The sequence below is a fragment of the Sorex fumeus genome, unplaced genomic scaffold (assembly GCF_029834395.1).
Source record: "Sorex fumeus unplaced genomic scaffold, SorFum_2.1 ptg000020l, whole genome shotgun sequence".
NCBI lineage: Eukaryota > Metazoa > Chordata > Mammalia > Eulipotyphla > Soricidae > Sorex > Sorex fumeus.
The window spans coordinates 9,874,695-9,893,844 of record NW_026606077.1 but is presented as its reverse complement, the minus strand read 5'-3'; the positions used below and the strand labels follow the sequence as shown (position 1 = coordinate 9,893,844).

General features: G+C 43.2%; 1 protein-coding gene across 7 annotated transcripts in view; it reads right to left on the bottom strand.

Moving 5' to 3' along the window:
• The window catches only part of KAT6B (lysine acetyltransferase 6B), a 215,264-nt gene that overhangs the window by 64,026 nt on the left and 132,088 nt on the right, over positions 1-19,150 (bottom strand). For all 7 annotated transcript variants that reach the window (XM_056113313.1, XM_056113316.1, XM_056113312.1 and 4 more), the window contains one exon: positions 8,311-8,419. In XM_056113313.1, the coding sequence (XP_055969288.1) occupies positions 8,311-8,419 (109 nt within the window). The remainder of the gene's footprint in view (positions 1-8,310; positions 8,420-19,150) is intronic.

The window sequence follows — 19,150 nt, the reverse complement described above, 5'->3', positions numbered from 1 at the left end:
TTAGGGCTAAAGAATTTTAATGTTTTCCTATGGGCAACTGGTAGTCAGTAATTACAATTTGGGGGTAGAATCAGGAGCCACACCTCTGGCATATTTCTGGTGCTGTGCTCAGGACTGCACCCCCTGGCAATGGTGCGGGCCTTAAGTAGTGGTAGGGAGTGAGAGGGATTCCAACTGGGATTGGGAGCACGCAAGGCCAGCACCTAACCTCCTGGACTACCTCTCAGCCCAATTACTTATAATTTTTAAAAGTAACGTAGGCTGCAACATGAAAAATGGATGAGAGGAAATAGGGTCAAGGTGAGACTTGTAATATCAGATCTAAGGTTGCTGGGGGTCTGAAGACACCTTTACGTGTCGGATTAAATACATTGCTGCTGCTTCCTTAGCCCGAGAGGACCGAAGAGAGGACGGCCTGTGTGCTCAGTGAGTGCCTCTTGTTAAAATGGGTCACCTGCAAGGAGAAGCAGCACGCTGTTTGCTGAGATTTCCTTGTTCCACTTGTTACTTTGGGGTGAAGGGGATGGTGCAAGGATGATATTAAGGATCTGAGGAAATGATGAGGTGCCCAAGTGGAGAGCTTCAGATGTCAAGGCTGAGAGCTGGGGTGAGCTAGGAAACAAAGAAGAAACTCGGAGCCAAGGACAAAGCCTGCAGAAACCTTAGGGAATGGAGAGATGCCAGGGAGCGAACAAAGGCTGTGGGAAACGGGAGAGAAAACATGTCAAATATATTATTACAGACGCCAAGGGGCCGGGCTCACCACGGGTCACAGGCGGTTGAGAGGAGTCCTTGGTATCGATTGAGGAACTGGATTTTAAGAAAGACTGAAAGGTGAGCGTGAGAGCTTACAATAAGGATGGCACTGGCCAGAAGAAATTTAGCAAAGTACAGGCCAGAAGTAAGGTTTCTGCTGTTTGTTTGGGTTTGTGATGGGGAGGGCTCACCTTCTCCTTGGATTATATCTTTCTTTTCTAGGCAAAGGTCTTCCTCCCAACACAATTGTTCAACCTGTGTCTAGTCAATATGAAACTGGATGACTAACCAAGGTCTGTAAGAAGAGGCTGGAGCCATAGCACAGTGGGGAGGGCACTTGTCTGGGGGCACTTGCTAGTCTCCTATTTTGTTACCTTATTTTCCCACGGCTAACCGGGATCAATGCCTAGCATCCTGGGAGTGATTCTGGAGCACAGAGCCAGGAGTAAGTCCTGAGCACAACTGGGTGTGGCCTCAAACCAAAAGCAATTACGATCCTGGGTCTACAGTGCAGGAGCCAAGGCACTTGCCTTGCATGCAGCTGGCCCAAGTTCAATCCCTGGCACCACACAGGGTCCCCGAGCACTGCCAGGAATGATCACTAGGTGCAGGGCCAGGAGTTTAAGACCTGAGCACCATTGGGTGAGGCCCCAAACCAATGAAATTAGTAATCCTACTGCAATTACCAGCTTCCTCTGGGAACAGAAGGTCCCAGGGTACAACACTAAGAGAGACACACACCCTGAAGAGGGTTTAGGTCCTCGTGGGGCAGACCGAGAGCCAACACCATGTTTTGCTTTGTTTTTTAATTTTTTGTTAGTGAAACACCATAAGGTACAGTTGTAGACTTACAATTTTTTGTGCTTGGGTTTCAGTTATACAATGATCGAGTACCCATCCCTCCACCAGTGCCCATTCTCCACCACCACTGATCCCAGTATCCCTCCCACCCTGCCTCTGTGGCAGGGCATCCCCTTTTGTTCTCTCTCTCCTTTTGGGTGCTGTGGTTTGCAAAAGAGGCATTGAGTGGCAATCAGGTTCGGTCTATAGTCTACTTTCAGCATGCATCTCCTATCCTGGGAGGTCCTCCCAACACTCTTTATTTGGTGCTCCCTTCTCTATCTGAGCTCCCTTTTCCCCTAGCGTGCGCAGCTGGCCTCCAAGCCATGAAGTGAACCTCCTGGTACTTATCTCGGCTATTCTTGGGTGCTAGTCTCCTATTTTGTTACTTTATGTTCCCCAGATGAATGCAATCTTTCTATATCCTTCTCTTTCTGACTCATTTTGCTTAGCATGATACTTTGCATGTAGTACCACTTGTACATAAATTTCATGACGTCATCAGCGATGGTACAGCAATAGGGCGTTTGCCTTGCGCGCAGCCAGCCTGGCCAAGGCGGGTTCAATTCCTCCACCCCGCTCGGAGAGCCCGGCAAGCTACCAAAAGTATCTTGCCCAAAGCCTGGCAAGCTACTCGCAACATATTCAATATGCCAAACACAGTAACAAGTCTCAAAATGGAGACGTTACTGGGCCCGCTCAAGCAAATCGATGAACAATGGGAGGACAGTGTTTGTTTCCTTTGACATCTTTTCTAACAGCTACATAGTACTCCACTGCAATACCATGTTCTGGCTCCCTTTTCTGTGAAAGGGGACCTTCCCCACAACACTCCCACTCACAGCAGCCTTTCCCTGTCTCTGCTTCCAATACGCTTCCACTTAGAATGATGCTGTAATTTTGAACTGTACACTTATCTTAGATTTGCTAATTTGAAAACACATATGCACACTCCTCATCTGTAAGTAAGATTTAACCACCCAGCAATCTGAACAGCAGACACAAAATTTCACTTGGTATAATATCTAATACTTATGTGAAGCTAATTAAAGATAATTTGGTCTTAATGAGGCAAAGAGAATATAACAGTGTTAATTTCAAAGTAGGCTGATCCATGAAAGTCAAGGAACTCGCTTCCGAGGCCCAACTCTGACTTCTCCAGACGCGGCAACTATGTGATGGCTCCCACGTCCATCCCAGCCTTCTCATCTGTGCAATGTTCTGTGGTTACAAACAATCCTCAGATCTTTATCATAAGATCCTTACAACAGCCGTGCACGCACAGGGTGCAGGCGTCAGCCCCCACGTGTCACAGATAATGGGAATTGGCACAGCCCGCCGGCAGTGAAGAGAAGTGGAACATCTTTGGGGTACTGTGCACCATGCCTTTCACCTCACATTTTTATTACCTGCAAAGTCAAACTGCCTTTTCAAAAGACCTTTTAGCAGGAAGAAGAAAGGGTAAAGAGAAAAGACTGCTCGTCCGCAGCACTCGGCCTTCTCGAAACAGACATTTCCCACTGGCTTTGCTTTCTGATGGAAGCAGAGAGGAGTGTTTACCACTCACGCCTAGGAAATCTAAGCGGATCTAAACGTGATATCACAACAACAGCCCTTCAGACAGAGGCCGCTGAAACCCACAGACACATGTGGGAAACGCGTTTGAAAAGGCTCCTCCTCACGGGCTGACGACCACCTAGATTTCTGTTTTCTGTTTTCATGCAGCTAGAGATATTCTTTCCCATATAAACATCTCCTTTTATATGGGGATTCCTTTGGTCATTACAGTCCCAGCTCAATCTTAAACTCAATGGAGTTCTGTGAGTAAGAGAGGAATTTTCATAAGGTCAGTGAAGGCCGAGCACAGTCAGTTCGTGTCAGAAACTGGTCAAGAGGGGCGAGAGAGATCGTATATGGGCAGGGTCCTCGGGGTTCAATCCCCAGTGTCCCAGATGGTCCCTGGAGCACTGCAAGGAGTAATTCCTCAGTGCAGTCAGGAGCAAGCACTGAGCACGGCCAGATGTGGCCCCAAAACAAAAATTCAAAAAATTCAAAAAGGTAATCCTGAAAATGGTAAGCAATGCGGGTGTGGCCGCCAACAAAACAAAACAAACTAACCAAAATACCTGTAGAGAGAAGGAAGGAAAAAGAAAGAAAAGACCCACAGGGAAGGAAGGAAAAGAAAGCGAGCAAGCAAAAGATAGAAAGGAGTAGAAAAAGAGAGGGGGGGACGAGGAGGAAGCGAAGGAGGGAGGGAGGGAGGGAGGGAAGGAGGGAGGGAGGGAAGGAGGGAAGGAGGGAGGGCAGAGGGAGGGAAAGAGGGAGGAGGAGGAGGGAGAGAGCTGAGTCCCTTGCTAGCATGGGCGAGACCCTGCATCTGATCCAGCACGAGGGTCCTGTGCATGGGAGCATTGGGTCTGGCTGAATGGCAGAGCCCGGCATCACCTGGGAGTGGCCTCAGTCCCCACAGCACCACTGAGGGTGACCCAGTTAAGGAAAGAAACTGAACTCCATTATGACAGCAAGAACTATAGTTTGCAGAGCTGCTGCCGCCTTTCCTCCCTCTAACCACCACGTGTCACAGCACAGCCAAGGCTCTTCCACGTGACTGAGGCACAGGCTGGATTTTGTTCCTTCTCTTCTCAAGGACTAACGCACGACAAAGTCCACTCCTCTACCAGAGAAAGCAAATGTCTAAAATGTGTCTCCCTAAACTTAGGCAACAAAGCTTGGTGTTTGGTGTTTGTTTAAAACCTAAAATAGGGCAATCCAGACCGGCCCAGTCCACTCAAGGGGAGACTAAATGAACCCCAACACAAGAGCCGACGCATTGCAGGGTGCAAGGGAATAATCCGAGCCCTCCTCTGGCCCCAAAGAAGGGGCAGCCTGACTGCTGGACTGGGACTGCAGCCATGGCCCGGACCACAACGTCTCTGGCTCTCTTAAAGAAGGAGGGAAAAAAACCTTTGCAAATGACACAAGCTTGTGAGCCTTTTCGATGGCAAGCCTGGGCTGGGAGGGAGCTGGAAGGCTGGAGTACACGCACTGCGGGCCGCAGCTAGTGTCCCAGGCCACTGCCTGGAGCAAACCAAGCAGTGCCAGGTGAAGCCCGCACACCAAAAAAATAAGTAAAATAGAACATCTTCAGTTCTTATTACTTGTTTAAAAGAAAACAGTGATTTTTGGAAAGAGAAAAGAGCACTTTCCAGACAACTTGGAAAAATGAGGAACTTCAAGGAGGGGCGGGGGGGGGGGGGGAAGAACCCTTTCAGTGACCTCAAAAAGAAAGCAAACCTCTTCTTGGGCAGGTCTTCAATTTGGTACAGACAAAGGGAGATTGATTACATCAGAAAATCTAAGATCTACCTGTTTAGAATTACACCTTTATACCCTAGACCCTGGAAAGGAGGCCTTGAAGTTATGATCTACGAGATAATGATCTTAAATTCCTTATCAACAGCAGGAAGTGTATCACCAGTGGTAAAAAGGAAAAAAAATATGAAGGGAACTTTTCTTCTCACATTCAAGTACATCTTTAATCTGTCTAGGCATCCAGACAAATAGATACTCAAGAAGTCAAACAGTAAAGAATATCGTTAAAATACCACCTTAAGACTCACAAAAGGTAAACCTTAGACAAGCAGTACCACTTGCACTGATCAGGCAATTACACAAAAGAATAATTCATTCAGAATAAGCCTCGTGAGAAAACCCAACCGATAACTGAGTCAGAACTGATGAGTGAGGCACTACCTTACCAAGATAAAGCAGGGAGATAGTGATACTGAAATGTATTAAACAAAACCTACAGATAATGTTCCCATGACCTTTCCTCACTGTTCATGATACCATGGGCAGGGGAAAGAATTTTAATGAATCCGTGAAGGCCATCAAAAAGACAGTCAGAATACACTTCTCAAGAAGACTTTGGGATGTCTTATTGCCAAGTTCTTCCTTCCGTGTCAGGTGCAGGAAGTGTAGACCCACCTAAGGCTAATCAGTTAATACCTTGATAGGAGGAGGAACAATCATTACCCAACTCTGTGATCCTGGGGGATGAAACATTTCCTCTCTCCATCTATCAAGCAATTATCATTGGTAGTGGTAACAATTTACATAGCTTGCATCAATCAATGGCATTAATATCAAAGAATCCAAATAACAGCAAAGGCTGACGTTAACAGCACACTTACCACAGCTGGAACAGACCCTGTGCTAGGCAATATCCATTACTTGTACTCTATTGCTCAGTTCCTGAGCAACTGAGCTCAGGGAACTCAGTTGAGTCCAAAGGGTAGGTGCCGCCATTATCTAGCTGTCTGAGGAGGAAGCTGAGGGCCAGAATGGCTAAGTACCACTAAGGCAGATGAATGGAATACAGCCAGCTCTTGAATTTGCTCTGAATTACTCCATCACTCTGACCTCCTAAGTATACTATTGTGGTTTTGGTGTTTCATTTGGTGTTGGTCTTCTCGTGCTGGGAGGGTTACACTGTTTTGAGAGAGAACCAGAGCCTATGCCGCAGTTATGACTTAGTGGTGGGATGCAAGTTTTTCATGTGTGAGGTCGTAGGGTTTGATCCTTGGCATCACAAATATTACTAAGTAAATAAATCCATAACTAGAAAAAAACTACTTGCTCGTAGCTTTTAAAGATTTATTTTTTTAAGCAGTTAGTAGTCATAGAGGATAAATTAAAGATTAATACACAGGAGAGAGCTCAAAAGAATGAGGGCATACTTTTCATGCAGAAGAAGCCTAAGGGTCAATCTCAGAACACTATGGTCACCTGAGCACTGCTAGGAGTGATCCCTAAGAACAAAGCCAGAAATAGCCCCTAAGCACTGTCAGGTATAGTACTAACTCCTTTTTCCCCCGCCCCCAATTAAAGACTAATATACAAGGAGTACTTTGAAAGTCCAATAGCTGCCGCTCAACCATATACACATACAAGGTACGTGTGTATGAGTATACATGATTGTGTACATAGGATAACCATCTGCCTCCCTTAGATAACTATGACCTGCTTAAAAAGCAAGAAGGTTGACTGATAAAGACAGATTAATCTATTGGGATGTGGGGTTGGGGGAGCGTCATTTCCAAGCAGTGCTTAAGGAACCTGAAGGTCCCTTAACCAGGCTGGCCAGAGGCTCAATGCTAGAGGCTGGGAACCAGGGGGAGGCACTGAGGGCATTTTCTGCTCCAGCACTGTGGGGCTGGGGACCACCTAGGCTACCCCATTGACACTCAGGGGACTGTGTTGTGCTTGAGACCAAAGCAGATCAGCCACATGCAAGGCATGTACCTTAGTTTTAATGGAAGCACTTGTAAGACCAGAGGTAGCACTGTAGCACTGTCCTCCCGTTGCTCATCGGTTTGCTTGAGCGGGCCCAGTAACGTCTCCATTGTTAGACTTCTTGTTACTGTGTTTGGCATATCGAATATGTCACAGGGAGCTTCCCAGGCTTTGCGGTGCGGGCGAGATACTCTTGGTACCTTGCCGAGCTCTCCCAGATGGGCAGAGGAACTGAACCCGGGTAGGCTGGGTCGGCCGTGTGCAAGGCAAACGCACTACCCACTGTGCTATCGCTCCAGCCCAGAGGTATGGTTTTAAAACTTTATGCCTGGAAAATGGCAGAAATGATAACTGCCTTTCGAAGTGCTTGGTTTTGAAAGCACTGTAGTTTACCAGAGAGGTTCAGTGGCTGCACCTAGCATTTACTTGATTTTGGTGTCATTTTCTGCAGGGATCACCCTTTTCCTATTTTATTTTAGGCAATTTAAATTTATTTTAAGACAGATGGGGTTTTCTTTTTTAAGTGAATCACCGTGAGGTACAGTTACAGGCTTACAAACTTTCGTGCTTGTGCTTCAGTCATACAATGATCAAGTACCCATCCCTCCACCAGTGCCCATTTTCCACTACCAATGGTCCCAGCATCCCTCCCATCACCTCCACCCCATCCCCTCCACCCTACGCCGCCTCTGTGGCAGGGAATTCTCTTTTTCTCTCTTTCTTTTTGGGTGTTGTGGTTTGCAATAGAGTTATTAAGTGGCCATCATGTTCGGTCTACAGTCTACTTTCAGCCTGCATCTCCCATCCAGAGAGGGTCCTCCTAGCACCCTTTACTTAGTGGTCTTCTCCATCTGAGCTGGCTTTCCCCCCAGCATGTGAGGCCGGCTTCTAAGCTGTGGAGTGATCCTTCTGGTACTTATCTCTACTATTCTTGGGTGTTAGTCTCCCAGTCTACGACAGATGATTTCTTGATTCTACCACTTCAATTTTTATTTTTATTGAGAATCACACAGAGCTGGGCTGTAATACTTCATTTCACCAGTAGGTGTCATGATCGGAAACTGTATTAAGATGTCAGGTTTAGAGGAAAACAAGGTGATTCCAGTTGTATTCACTTTGAATGTTGAGAATTTCTTCTTTCCTTACACAGAATACTGCTCACTGAATTACCAATGCTGGTAGCAAATAAGCGCCTAGTTACAAATAATAATATTCTATATAAACATTTTTACATCAGTGCTAATAATGGCCTCATGCTTTGCCCCCCTTCTTACTATAAAAGTAAAAAAGCGTTTACTTTTATAATGTGAAGCCTAAACTGTTACCAAGTCATCGCTTTCAACGGAAATGGTTTTGATGGAGACAAGGAGTGTGCAGTCAACATAGGAAGTCATGGCACACGTAGAAGTCCCAACTCACCGCTGCTGCCGCAGTCTGCACAGGAGAGGAGTTCTTCCGGCTTCTTTTCACGATTTGATTCTTTTGTCCCCAGACAGAAGCTACATATTGGAATGGGATCGGCACGGGGCTATGACAAAATTTAAACAGAAAAATGCAGTTAGTTTCCCACTTAAAAATAAATGAGTAACGTTTTAAAATTTTTTCTTTAAGAAAAACTGCTGACTAAAATACTCAGACCCCTTCCTAATAAAAAAAAAATTGCCTAACCTCATTTGGTACCTGACCCTGCTACCTTGAAAACGTATTGACACAGATGTTAAAAGAGCATGAAGTAATTTTATCAAAGCAATAAAACCTAATGTCTTTATATATATTGAACATGAACATTATTAGGCACTCATTAGAAATCCTATTTGTCCCCATGATTTATAGACCTATAAACTGGCATCTGTTAAATACTATAGTCAATGGATATCATCTAACTGGTATAGATTGCTTAAACTATCAAATATTTTAGTGCAGGTTTTATTCACTATGCTATTAAATATTTGGCATAAATTATTTTTTAGCTAAAAATTTTAAGGCAAGCACTTAATTTTGAAGAATCACTAAATGAGACGAAAAGCCTACTAACAGCCCTTTGTGGCACCAATCCCAACCAGGATGGGGAGTCAGCTCAAAGGAACTTGCTTTGCATGTGAGAACCCCAAGTTCAATCCCTTCTCGTGACACCCAAGCACCATAGGTGGGTGTGACCCCAGGACAAATCCTGCTCAAAACCCAAAAGATTTGTTATAAATTCTCAATCGCTTATATCCCCACTTCATTAAAAAGTATCTACACTGCTACCATCTTTAACTCACTAACGGAACTGCTTTTAACAATGACTACATCTGCATTCATATTTTTATCATTTTAGCATTTGTTGAGTTTAAAAAAAATTTAATGGGGTCACCATGAGATACACAGTTACAAAGTTGTTCATGACTGAGTTTCGGTCAGACAGTGTTCCAACACCCATTCCTTCTCTGCCACCAATGTGCCAGTTACCCTCCTGTCCCTGCAGCCTGTCTCTGTGGCAGATACCCCGCTCTCTCCCTCCCTCTGCCCCCCCCCCCCAATTTCATCTCGCCCGCCATCCCTTCCTTTTTCTTTCAGGCACTGTGGCTTGAAAAACTGTTACTGAAAGGGTATCACTGCATATATTTTAGTGTCTATATTGTTATTTATAACTAGTAGCATTACTAGTACTCCCATCCATATGAATAGCTGATTATACCTACAGATCTGGTCATGTTATTCTGAACAGCCAAAAATGTATGGAAACTACAATTTTATTACATATTCCAAGCCATTACACACGCTGTCTCCTAGTTATCTGAATGTGGCTGTAATGTATTTATATATGAATCTCATGAATCAAAAATTTAGGGTGAGAAAACTTAGCATAATCACAAATGTTTTTTAATGTAAATGAAAAGCAAGATTTTGCTAGATATAACTTTTCTAATTATAAATCAGCAAAGAATACACTGCATTTGTTCAGTTATTCTATCTCAAATGCCCAGATCATTGCTTGATATATAATATGAACTCAAAATATACTTGAGAATTGAATAAATGAAAGAAACATGCTAGCTAGAAAAATACCACCTAACATTTAAAATAATATTTCAATGGCTGAAATGATTTCAACAAATGCACTGGTTGGTTTACTGGGGCAATATTCATAAAAAAAATACAACTCATCTTATGATGAAGCGTTTTTGGATTTGTTCAATATGTCTATTAATTTTATTTCATATTATGAGCATTCATTCTCTTACCTTGTTTTCAGTTTAATTTATTCTCTTAATATACACAAGCTTTACCTTCAGAGATGGCATGCAAATATATTTTTGTAGACTTCGATAAAAGACTTATCTAAAAATATATATATATACATATATATAGTAGCCTTTTATTGAAGGATACAAAAACCCGATGCTACCAACTTTTTTTAATTGGCAAGCGACAACAAATTGGTCACTAACTCTAGTCATATTTTTTGAAATGCCAGATAATCAGCACTGCATAATTATGGATCTATAGTTATTACTTGCAACCACTCAACTGCAGTACCTGGGGAACACTTTTGTTCCTTTAAATAGCAATTAAAAGAACAATCTGGTTTTAAAGTGACAACATTCCCCTGATAGATTCTAGCTAAAACTCAGTGTTTATACTAATGGGATTCCTGCTTTCATCTGCTGTAACAATGCTCAAGACATTGCTGCCATCCTTGCAGTGATAAATAATTTACAAAATGTCACATATCATTCATGCAATGAAACAAAACCAAATCAGCAATTGCATTTTTCTTTCCCAGATGAATTTTTAACCGTAAGACAGGCATGGCCATCAGCCAGCATTCATGCTCATTTTTCGCTCTTAACTAAAGGTAACACAAAGGACAAAGGTTGCTAGTAGTTCACGGCCAGAAAGACTGAGGTCCCACACTCTACCTAATAACAGAAAACATAGATGCTATCACTTCATGATATTTTCATACACTTAGGATAACTATCTCACAATACTCTATAAAACTACTGCATTATACAGAACTGTCTGCCCTACTGAATTATTGATAATTCAAAGCACTTTTTGCTAACCTCAGCTGAGTCTAATTAACTTTTAAAAATTGTCACTTGTATAAAATGAAACTTTTGCAGTAATGTATGTAAATGGGTCACAGAATTAGTACAATTCACTATTCTCAATCAGACTACATATATAAACTGTTTCAAAAAATAATTCCTGGTAATAGATTAAAATAGATTGCAGAGAGAAAGAGGTCTGGATAAATTGGAAATCAATTCTATACCAGTCATTACGGACAAATCATATTTAAGAGGTCTGAAAATGGAATTAAGCCTAGTGCAATTTTTCCTTCATTTCTTTGACATTACCAAAATCTGCTCTGTTGATCACATTTTCTTATCAACATGCCCAATACTTCAAATGTATCTCAAAAATTAACATGCACTGACAGGTTGAAACTGCTCCAGAAAGCACCTCTTCCTAATTGCCTGTGTAATGTTGGTCCCGGGATATAGGTCATCTCAACCATCTTCAAACTACTAAGAAGAATTTCTGGCAGGGTGGCAACTTAGATGCTGCAAGCAAAGGTCCCAGCTCTCCAAGCACTGCCAGCAGTGATCCCTGGACAGAGCCAGGAGTAGCCCTGAGCACCAACAGGGATGGCCCCAAAGATGATCACATGGCAAAGTCTCACCTGCTCACAGTCTAGAGTGCCCGAGACACATCTGAATCCTTCTACGTGAAGACTAGCAGTAGCTGAGCCCGCTGAGTCCCCTCCCTCCGCCATCAGGGACTGGCACGGCTTTCAGCCTGGGCCCACAGCTGGAGACTGTGCGACAGAAGGACCTGACACAGGGAACTGAAGTGGCCACTGAGGCCCAGGAGCAGTGGAGAACCAACTTCTGACCTGTTCCCCGCCCACCCCCTGGGCCCTGCCCCTCCCCTTCAGGGCCAGACAAAGGAGCAATTCAACACTAGAGTCACAGCGCCTCCTTCAGGAAAATAAAGGAACCAATCCAGACGCCAAAGCACAGGCTAAAGGTCTAAAAAATAAAATGGAATTCAAAGAGGAAGAGGAAGAAGGGAGAGGGGGGAGGCAGGGAGAAAGGGAGAGCAAAAGAAGTCTCCAGAGGACAAAATGAAAGACAGAATGGGATGAGGTAACCAAGATGGAGAAGATAAAAGTTAAAGATTCTTTAAGTTAAAGAATCTCAACTACACACAGAAGCGTGCCAAACACCAATTTTCAGGAAAGCACAAGGAGTGCTTCCACAGAGAAAGAGATGTTAAAAATTCCAGCAGAGACGCAACGTAGGAAAACCACAAATCACAGCAATGACTTAAACAGAAGAAAAACAAGGCTTCGGAAACAATGAAGGAAGCCCATAGGAAATACCCATTCCAGCAGAAAGGTAAATATCAGAAGGGAAAAAGAAAGAGAGCAGAAAATATATTCAAAGAAATTATAGGTTGAACGACCGAAGGAAAAGATCCCACCACTGCACAAACAAGGACAAGAAGCACTGAGGTTTCAGAGTCCAAAGAGGCCGGGCTGGAGCGATAATCCAGTGGGGAGGGCCATGCCCTGCAGATGGCTGACCCAGGTTCAATCTCCGGGACCCTATACTGTCCCCGGAGCAACACCAGGTGTGGCCCCAAAACCAAACCAAAGAGGAAAAACAAACCAGAATCCAAAGAGGCCCACCAAAACACAGTCTTGTTTATCAGAAATCAGTAATAAAGGAAAACACTGAAGGCAGCTAGGAAAAAGGAGTAAGAAACAGACCCCTCTGTCAGGGCTGATCAATCTCTCAGCAGAAGCCACAGGCTGCAGAGTGAAACACCAGACTTCAATGACTAAAAGGCAAAGTCGGCCAGTCAAGAATACTTTACCTAGCAAAATTACCATTCAAACATGAAGGAGAAATAAAGACAACAAAAGCTAATAGAGTTTACCACCACCAGATCTGCTCTAAAGAAATGTTGAAAGGAATTCTATACATGAAAAGATGAAACAAAAGATAGTAAAATCTTGTGCAAAGAGATAGTGATACAGTAACAGGAACAAAACAATGGTATGATGCAACAACAAAATTGAGGGGAAAGAGAAAAAGACAGAAGGACAGTCAAATGATGAGTAGATAACAGCCCAAAAGATTTTTTTTTGAATATAGGAAGAATGATACAATTCCCATGGTAACCACAAAACAAAAATCTGGAGCAGGGACATTTAAGGGAAAGAAAGAAAGAAAGAAAGAAAGAAAGAAAGAAAGAAAGAAAGAAAGAAGGAGAGAATCATCAGGGCAAACCATTCACATGAAAAGACATATGGGAACAAATGGGAGAAAAATCACAGAAACAAAGACAGACCCACAGTAAGCCCCATTACATGAATAATCACCCAAATGTGAGTCATCTCAAATAGCCCACCAAAAGACAGAATGGCTGGCTGGATTTTTAAAAGTCAAATAAAAACAGGATCCATCTATACTGTGCAACAGAAGTCTTATTTCAGATATAAAAACAAAAAAGAATGAAACCTAGAGCAGGGCAAAGGACAGGAACTGCTGTTCCCATACTGGATGAAGTAAGACTTTCAACTGAAGAGACCAAGATAGATATTATGTATTGATAAAGGGGCAACCTGACAAGAAAATATAAATCGTCATACACATATATGCACCCTTAACAGGAGGGCCTAAATGCACAAGACAATTATTAATGGACCTCAAGTGAGACACTCACAGCAACAGAGTAATCGGAAGGGTTTCCCACAGACTACTTACAGCAATGGAAAGATCAGCCAAACAAAATAATTAGCAGGGAATACTTAAATGAAGAGACAGACTCAATAAAAGAAGAGATGGACTCAATAAAAACTCCCATCCTTGGGGTCGAAGAGGTAGTACAACAGTAGGGCGGATCAACCTTGGTCCAGTCCCCGGCATCCCATATGGTCCGCAAGCACCACCAGGAGTAATTCCTAACTGTAGAGCCAGGAATAAGCCCTGAGAACTGCCGGGTGTGGTACGCCCCAAAACAAAAAACTTCATCCTAAAACATCCTTCTCAAGTGCCCATGGAACAATCAAAGGTAGATCAAATGTTGGATCACAAAAGAAGTTTTAACACATGAATACTGAAATCATATCAAGCATCTTTTCAGACCACAGTGATATGAAACTAGAAATCCGGAACAAAAAAAGAAAAGAAAAGAAAAAAAATCCCACATAAGTGGAAACAAAGCATGCTTAACTTTAGGGTCAATGAAGAAATCAATAAAATATTACCTAGAGAACAACAGTACCAGAGACATAATTATCCACTTTCAAAAAAGACTGAAAATGAATTATATGGTTTATAAGATAAGCATTTGTAAGATAAAATACCAATGCAGATTTGCAGGAAGTAAACACATTAGGATGATCTAGTTAAAGGAATGGAGCTGGTTAATCTTGAAGATGCTGGAGGAAGAGGTCACCAATGGATCTTCCTTTCTCCAAGGAAAGGATAATATCTCTTCTCTCCAGGGCTGGAGAGAAAACACAGAGGGTAGGGTACTTGGCCTTGCATATGCTGACAAGGGTTTGATCCCCAGCACCCTGAGCCCACCAGAAATGATTTCCTGAGCACAGAGTCAGGAGTAAGCCCTAAGCACTGCCAGGTGTGGCCCAACACACACACACACACACACACACACACACAGTTTGTTATCCAGTGCTGGAGTGGTAATGCAGTGCAGTGGGTAAGGTGCTCGCCTTGCATGCGGCCAACCTGGGTTCAATCCCGGGCACCACATACAGTTTCCTGAGCCTTGCCAAGAGTCCTCAACAGAGCCAGGAGTTAAGTCCTGAGCAGTACTGGGTGTGGTCCAAAAATTAACGCCCCCCCACACACACCCTCCCAAAAGAGATTTGCTTTCCATTAACTACAGACCACAAAACTTGAATAAATGTGGGCTAACAAAAAGAAAATTAAACTTTGCAGCAGAGTTATCTGACATTAGATATTTTTTTGTTGTTCCTTTATTTTTAAAACTGTGGCATGGGGCTGGAGCGATAGCACAGTGGGCAGGGTGTTTGCCTTGTACATGGCCAATCTGGGTTTGATTCCCAGCATCCCCGATGGTCCCCCGAGCACCACCATGAGTAATTCCTCAGTGCAGAGCCCGGGGTAACCCCTGTGCATCGCCGGGTGTGACCCCAAAAGAAAAAAAAACAAAAAAACAAAAACCTGTGGCAAAATACACATAATATGAGATTCACTATTGCAACCACTGCAAAGTGTATGTGCATCCAGACTGCTGTAAGAGCGTCATCACCAAGACTCCCCTCCAGGGTTTTTGCAATTCTTTCCAAATGAAAACTCTGTTCCCATTAAATACTAACTCCCCAGTTTTCTCTCTTCTCTGTCCCCAGCAACCACTCTACTACTTTATGTCTCTATGAGTTTTACTCTTCCTGATATCCCATGTAGCTAGTATAACACAGTCCTTATGGAATGGGTTCTTTGGGGTCTGGGGGTCTGGTACCAAGCGGTACTTAGAGGATTAGGCAGTGTTGGGGACAGAACACTTCCTTTCCCTACAGTCACCGACAACTTCTTTAAATCTACTTATAAAACTTACAATATTTTAGTAACTCCAAGTGCTAAAGACATTCAGTCCTGCATTATGGAAATACCTGTACTTAAACTTTATTCATTCATTCATTCATTCATTCATTCAGCGTCCTCTTTTGCGAAAGGGCCTATTAGTGTATGTGTTGCTTAGCTCTAGGGATGCTAAAGTTCAAATGCGAGTGCGTGCAAAAGTACATTGTAAACTGTAAGATTCTGTTCAAACATTGTTATGATTACTGCAAAATTCAGTTTGGCTATCAAAACAGAAAGACCAAAAGAAAAATGAAATCCTTACTAAATATCAGCACAAATGAACTGTAGTGAAGCTTAGAAATACTTTATAAAAAGACTTTGATTTGGTAAGCCCCTGTGGTAAATATTAACCCTTAGGGCTTGGGAAGAAATGAAATAGGAAAAAAATTGTTAGGGAGTCCAGGAACAGAGTATAGGGAGCTAAGGGTCCAGTAACAGATTTAGTGAAAAGTGAGCTAATGGAAAAGGAAAAGTTGAAGAGAAAAAAAGACACAAAAAATATAAAATCTTAAATTAATAACCACAAAAGCAAACAATTCACCTGTTTTGTTGCTGTTGTTTTTGTTATCTGTATTTTTGTTTTGGTGACCACACCCAATGGTACTCAGGAGCTACTCCCAGTTATTTGCTGGTGTGTGTGTGTGTGTGTGTGTGTGTGTGTGTGTGTGTGTATTTTTACTCCAGGCGATGCTCATCTTTAAAGAGTTTTCCTTTTCCATTGAGCTCACTTTTCAAAGGGTTGTTTTAAGGGCCCTGTATACATCTCTTTCATTTGAATGTACACCTTTATCATTTTAAACTGAAAACTGAAATTTAGGTAATGCATTGCCATTTTCCAAGATGGTGCTGAGCAGAGACCTGGAGACAGGTAAGCAACCATCACCCTGGTCTCAAGGTATGGGAACCCCATTCTGCTGCCTGCAGGTTCTTTTCTGCACTTCCAGGCTCCCCAGGCCCATCACTATTTTCTTTCTCTGTCTCTGTCTCTGTCTCTCCCTCTCTCCCTCTCCCTCTCCCTCTCTTTCTCTCTCTCTCTCTCTCTCTCGGGCCACACCTGGTGGTGTTTAAGGCTTACTCCCAACAGTGCATGGAGGACCAAATGGGATGCGGGGATTGAACCTGGGCCAGCTGCGTGCAAGGCAGGTGCCTTACCATGCTGTACAATCGCTCTGGCCCCCACCACTATTTTCACTATGTACTCTGTGCAGGTATTATCTGAAGCTATCCGTGGCATTTGTCTTTTAAGTTATGTTCACACCTCGCCTTCTTTTTCTTCCTTGCATTTGTCCTTATTTGACATTTCTCAGCATTTGCCTATTTTGTTCCACTTACTACACTATGAAAGCTCCATCAGGAGGACAGAGACTTTGTTCACTGCTATAGCTCCAGTCTCAAAGTACATTTGTTGAACAATCTGCTTCCATGTTGGGAACTGGTTCCTTCCTTCAATATGCCAAAAAAAAAAGTTCTATTCTTTATTCTAATATAGCTAGATCTACCCTTAATGGCCACAATATAAAGTCTGAAATAACCATCAATGACAAATGGGATACTATAATAATGCTTACTATACCACTTTGGGGGCATAACTGCTATACTGTCACTGCCACTTACATTTGGGTGCAATTCTACTTCCTGTGGATAATCGGTTTAAGACAAAAGCAAAATATAAAGGGGCATAGGGACACTACAGTGGGTAGTGTACCTAACTTGTACACAACTGACCCAGGTTTGATCCTTGGCACCCCACATGGTCCATGGAGCCCGCTTCGAATGATCCTTGAGGCACAGCCAAGAATAAACCCCAAGCACTTCCCGGTGTGGCCCAAAACACAAAAAAGGAAAAATCTACAGGAAAACTTTCTCACCTAATGTTACCTAATACCTAATCACAGTCTTAACCTAAAGTTAGGGATCACTAAGTAACAGTCACCGGGAGTCTAGAAGTCTATCTAAGAGAGGTACAGAGACATACACAGTTGTCAATGCCTGCTTTTCTCCCCAACCTGCTTCTTTCTGGGGGGTGACGGGAGGGGAGTAAAACACAAACCTAACAGAGAAACTAAGTACGTTCCAACAGAGCTGGAAAAGTATAAGAGCATGAAGCTTCAATCTGTTGAAGAAAAGAAAAGGCAAATCACCTGATGAACATTAGTGCTCTATTATTGGCAATGAAATGCTTTCTACAAACCAATCCACTGATGGCACTGGAATAACCAGTAAAACACAGTCCACTGAGTTTTCAGGGAACATGTGTTTTGGGGGGCCACATCAGCCCTCTTCCGGACACTTGGCTAACCCTAACAAAGAAAGAGACTTCATTCTCACTACTCAACCCACTAAGTCAGCTGATGTATGTCTGGCAGACAAAGCCCATTCTGAGGGCCGGAGCAACAGTACCGTGGGCAGAGTGTTTACCCTGTATGCAGCCAACACTGGTTCGATCCCTGGCATCCCATATGGTTCCCCAAGCGTCGCCAGGAGTAATTCCTGAGTGCAGAACTAGGAGTAACCCCTGAGCATCTCCTCCCCCCAAAAAGCCACTCCGCATTAGGGTACAGATTGTACACACTGTGGATCTGCCTTCCCAATGATCTGCTTAGAACGCTGTCTTTCAAGTGCTAACTCTCAAAGCAGAGTCTTCCTGTAACGCTGGAAACCAGACTTGTTTTTAGAAGCATTATCTTGCTCCCATTGGCCCGTCGGGCTGGGCTTGGAGCAGCCGGGCGAGTGCTCACCCACAGCTCTGCAGGGACACAACAGAACGCACCCGTCAGTCAGCATGCCTCCCACCACTGTCTATACCCGGGCGTCCTTTGTCTCACTCAAGCCACTCTGTTAGGTGAGTTTTGGCCTAAATGAACACCTAAATAATTTCCCAGGAGGTGATTAGAAATTGGAGATGACTTCTCAGGCAAGGGTTTTACTATGATTTTACTCCAGCCATATAGATTTTTTTTAATTGTGTCATATTCCTCCCTCATTACACTGCGCTGTGGGTAACTGGTTCTGTGAAGGAGCACTGCATCTTCCCCATCGGCTCTCAACTGAGTCTCTCTATTACTCTGGGCAAAAGGACTTATTATTGCTAATATACAAGCTCTTGAATGTGATTGCTATATTTTACCTCCTCGTTCAGTGAAGAAAATTCTCCATATTTTAAATGTGATAACAAGAAAATGAAATCTAGTGAAACAGAGTTATTTAAAAGCATCCGTGAATAGGTCACTTCTTTTCTCATTTAAAGAATCACAGAGGAAAAACAGTATCAATGAGCACATACTGGGCAATTCCCATGGCCTAAAACAAATTCAAAAGTATAACACTCTAAAAGTTTAGCCCCAGAGGAACTATGAGACAGAGAACACGAGACTTTCTAAGAAATCTGCCGCAACAGTTATCAACTGTGAGAAGCTCATTGAAATGCTCGCACTGCCTCTATCCGATAGTCTAGAACTTGTTCTAATTAGGCAGGTGTGCCATTTATAAGAGTGCTGATTAAGGAAAGTGATTCCGTTGGAAGGAAACAAATCTAATTCTGCACACCGCATCCCACAGAAGCGGCTCACTTGCGCATTTGTTCTTTCTTCTTTACCAAACCTAGAAGCATGGGGAGGGGAGGTGGA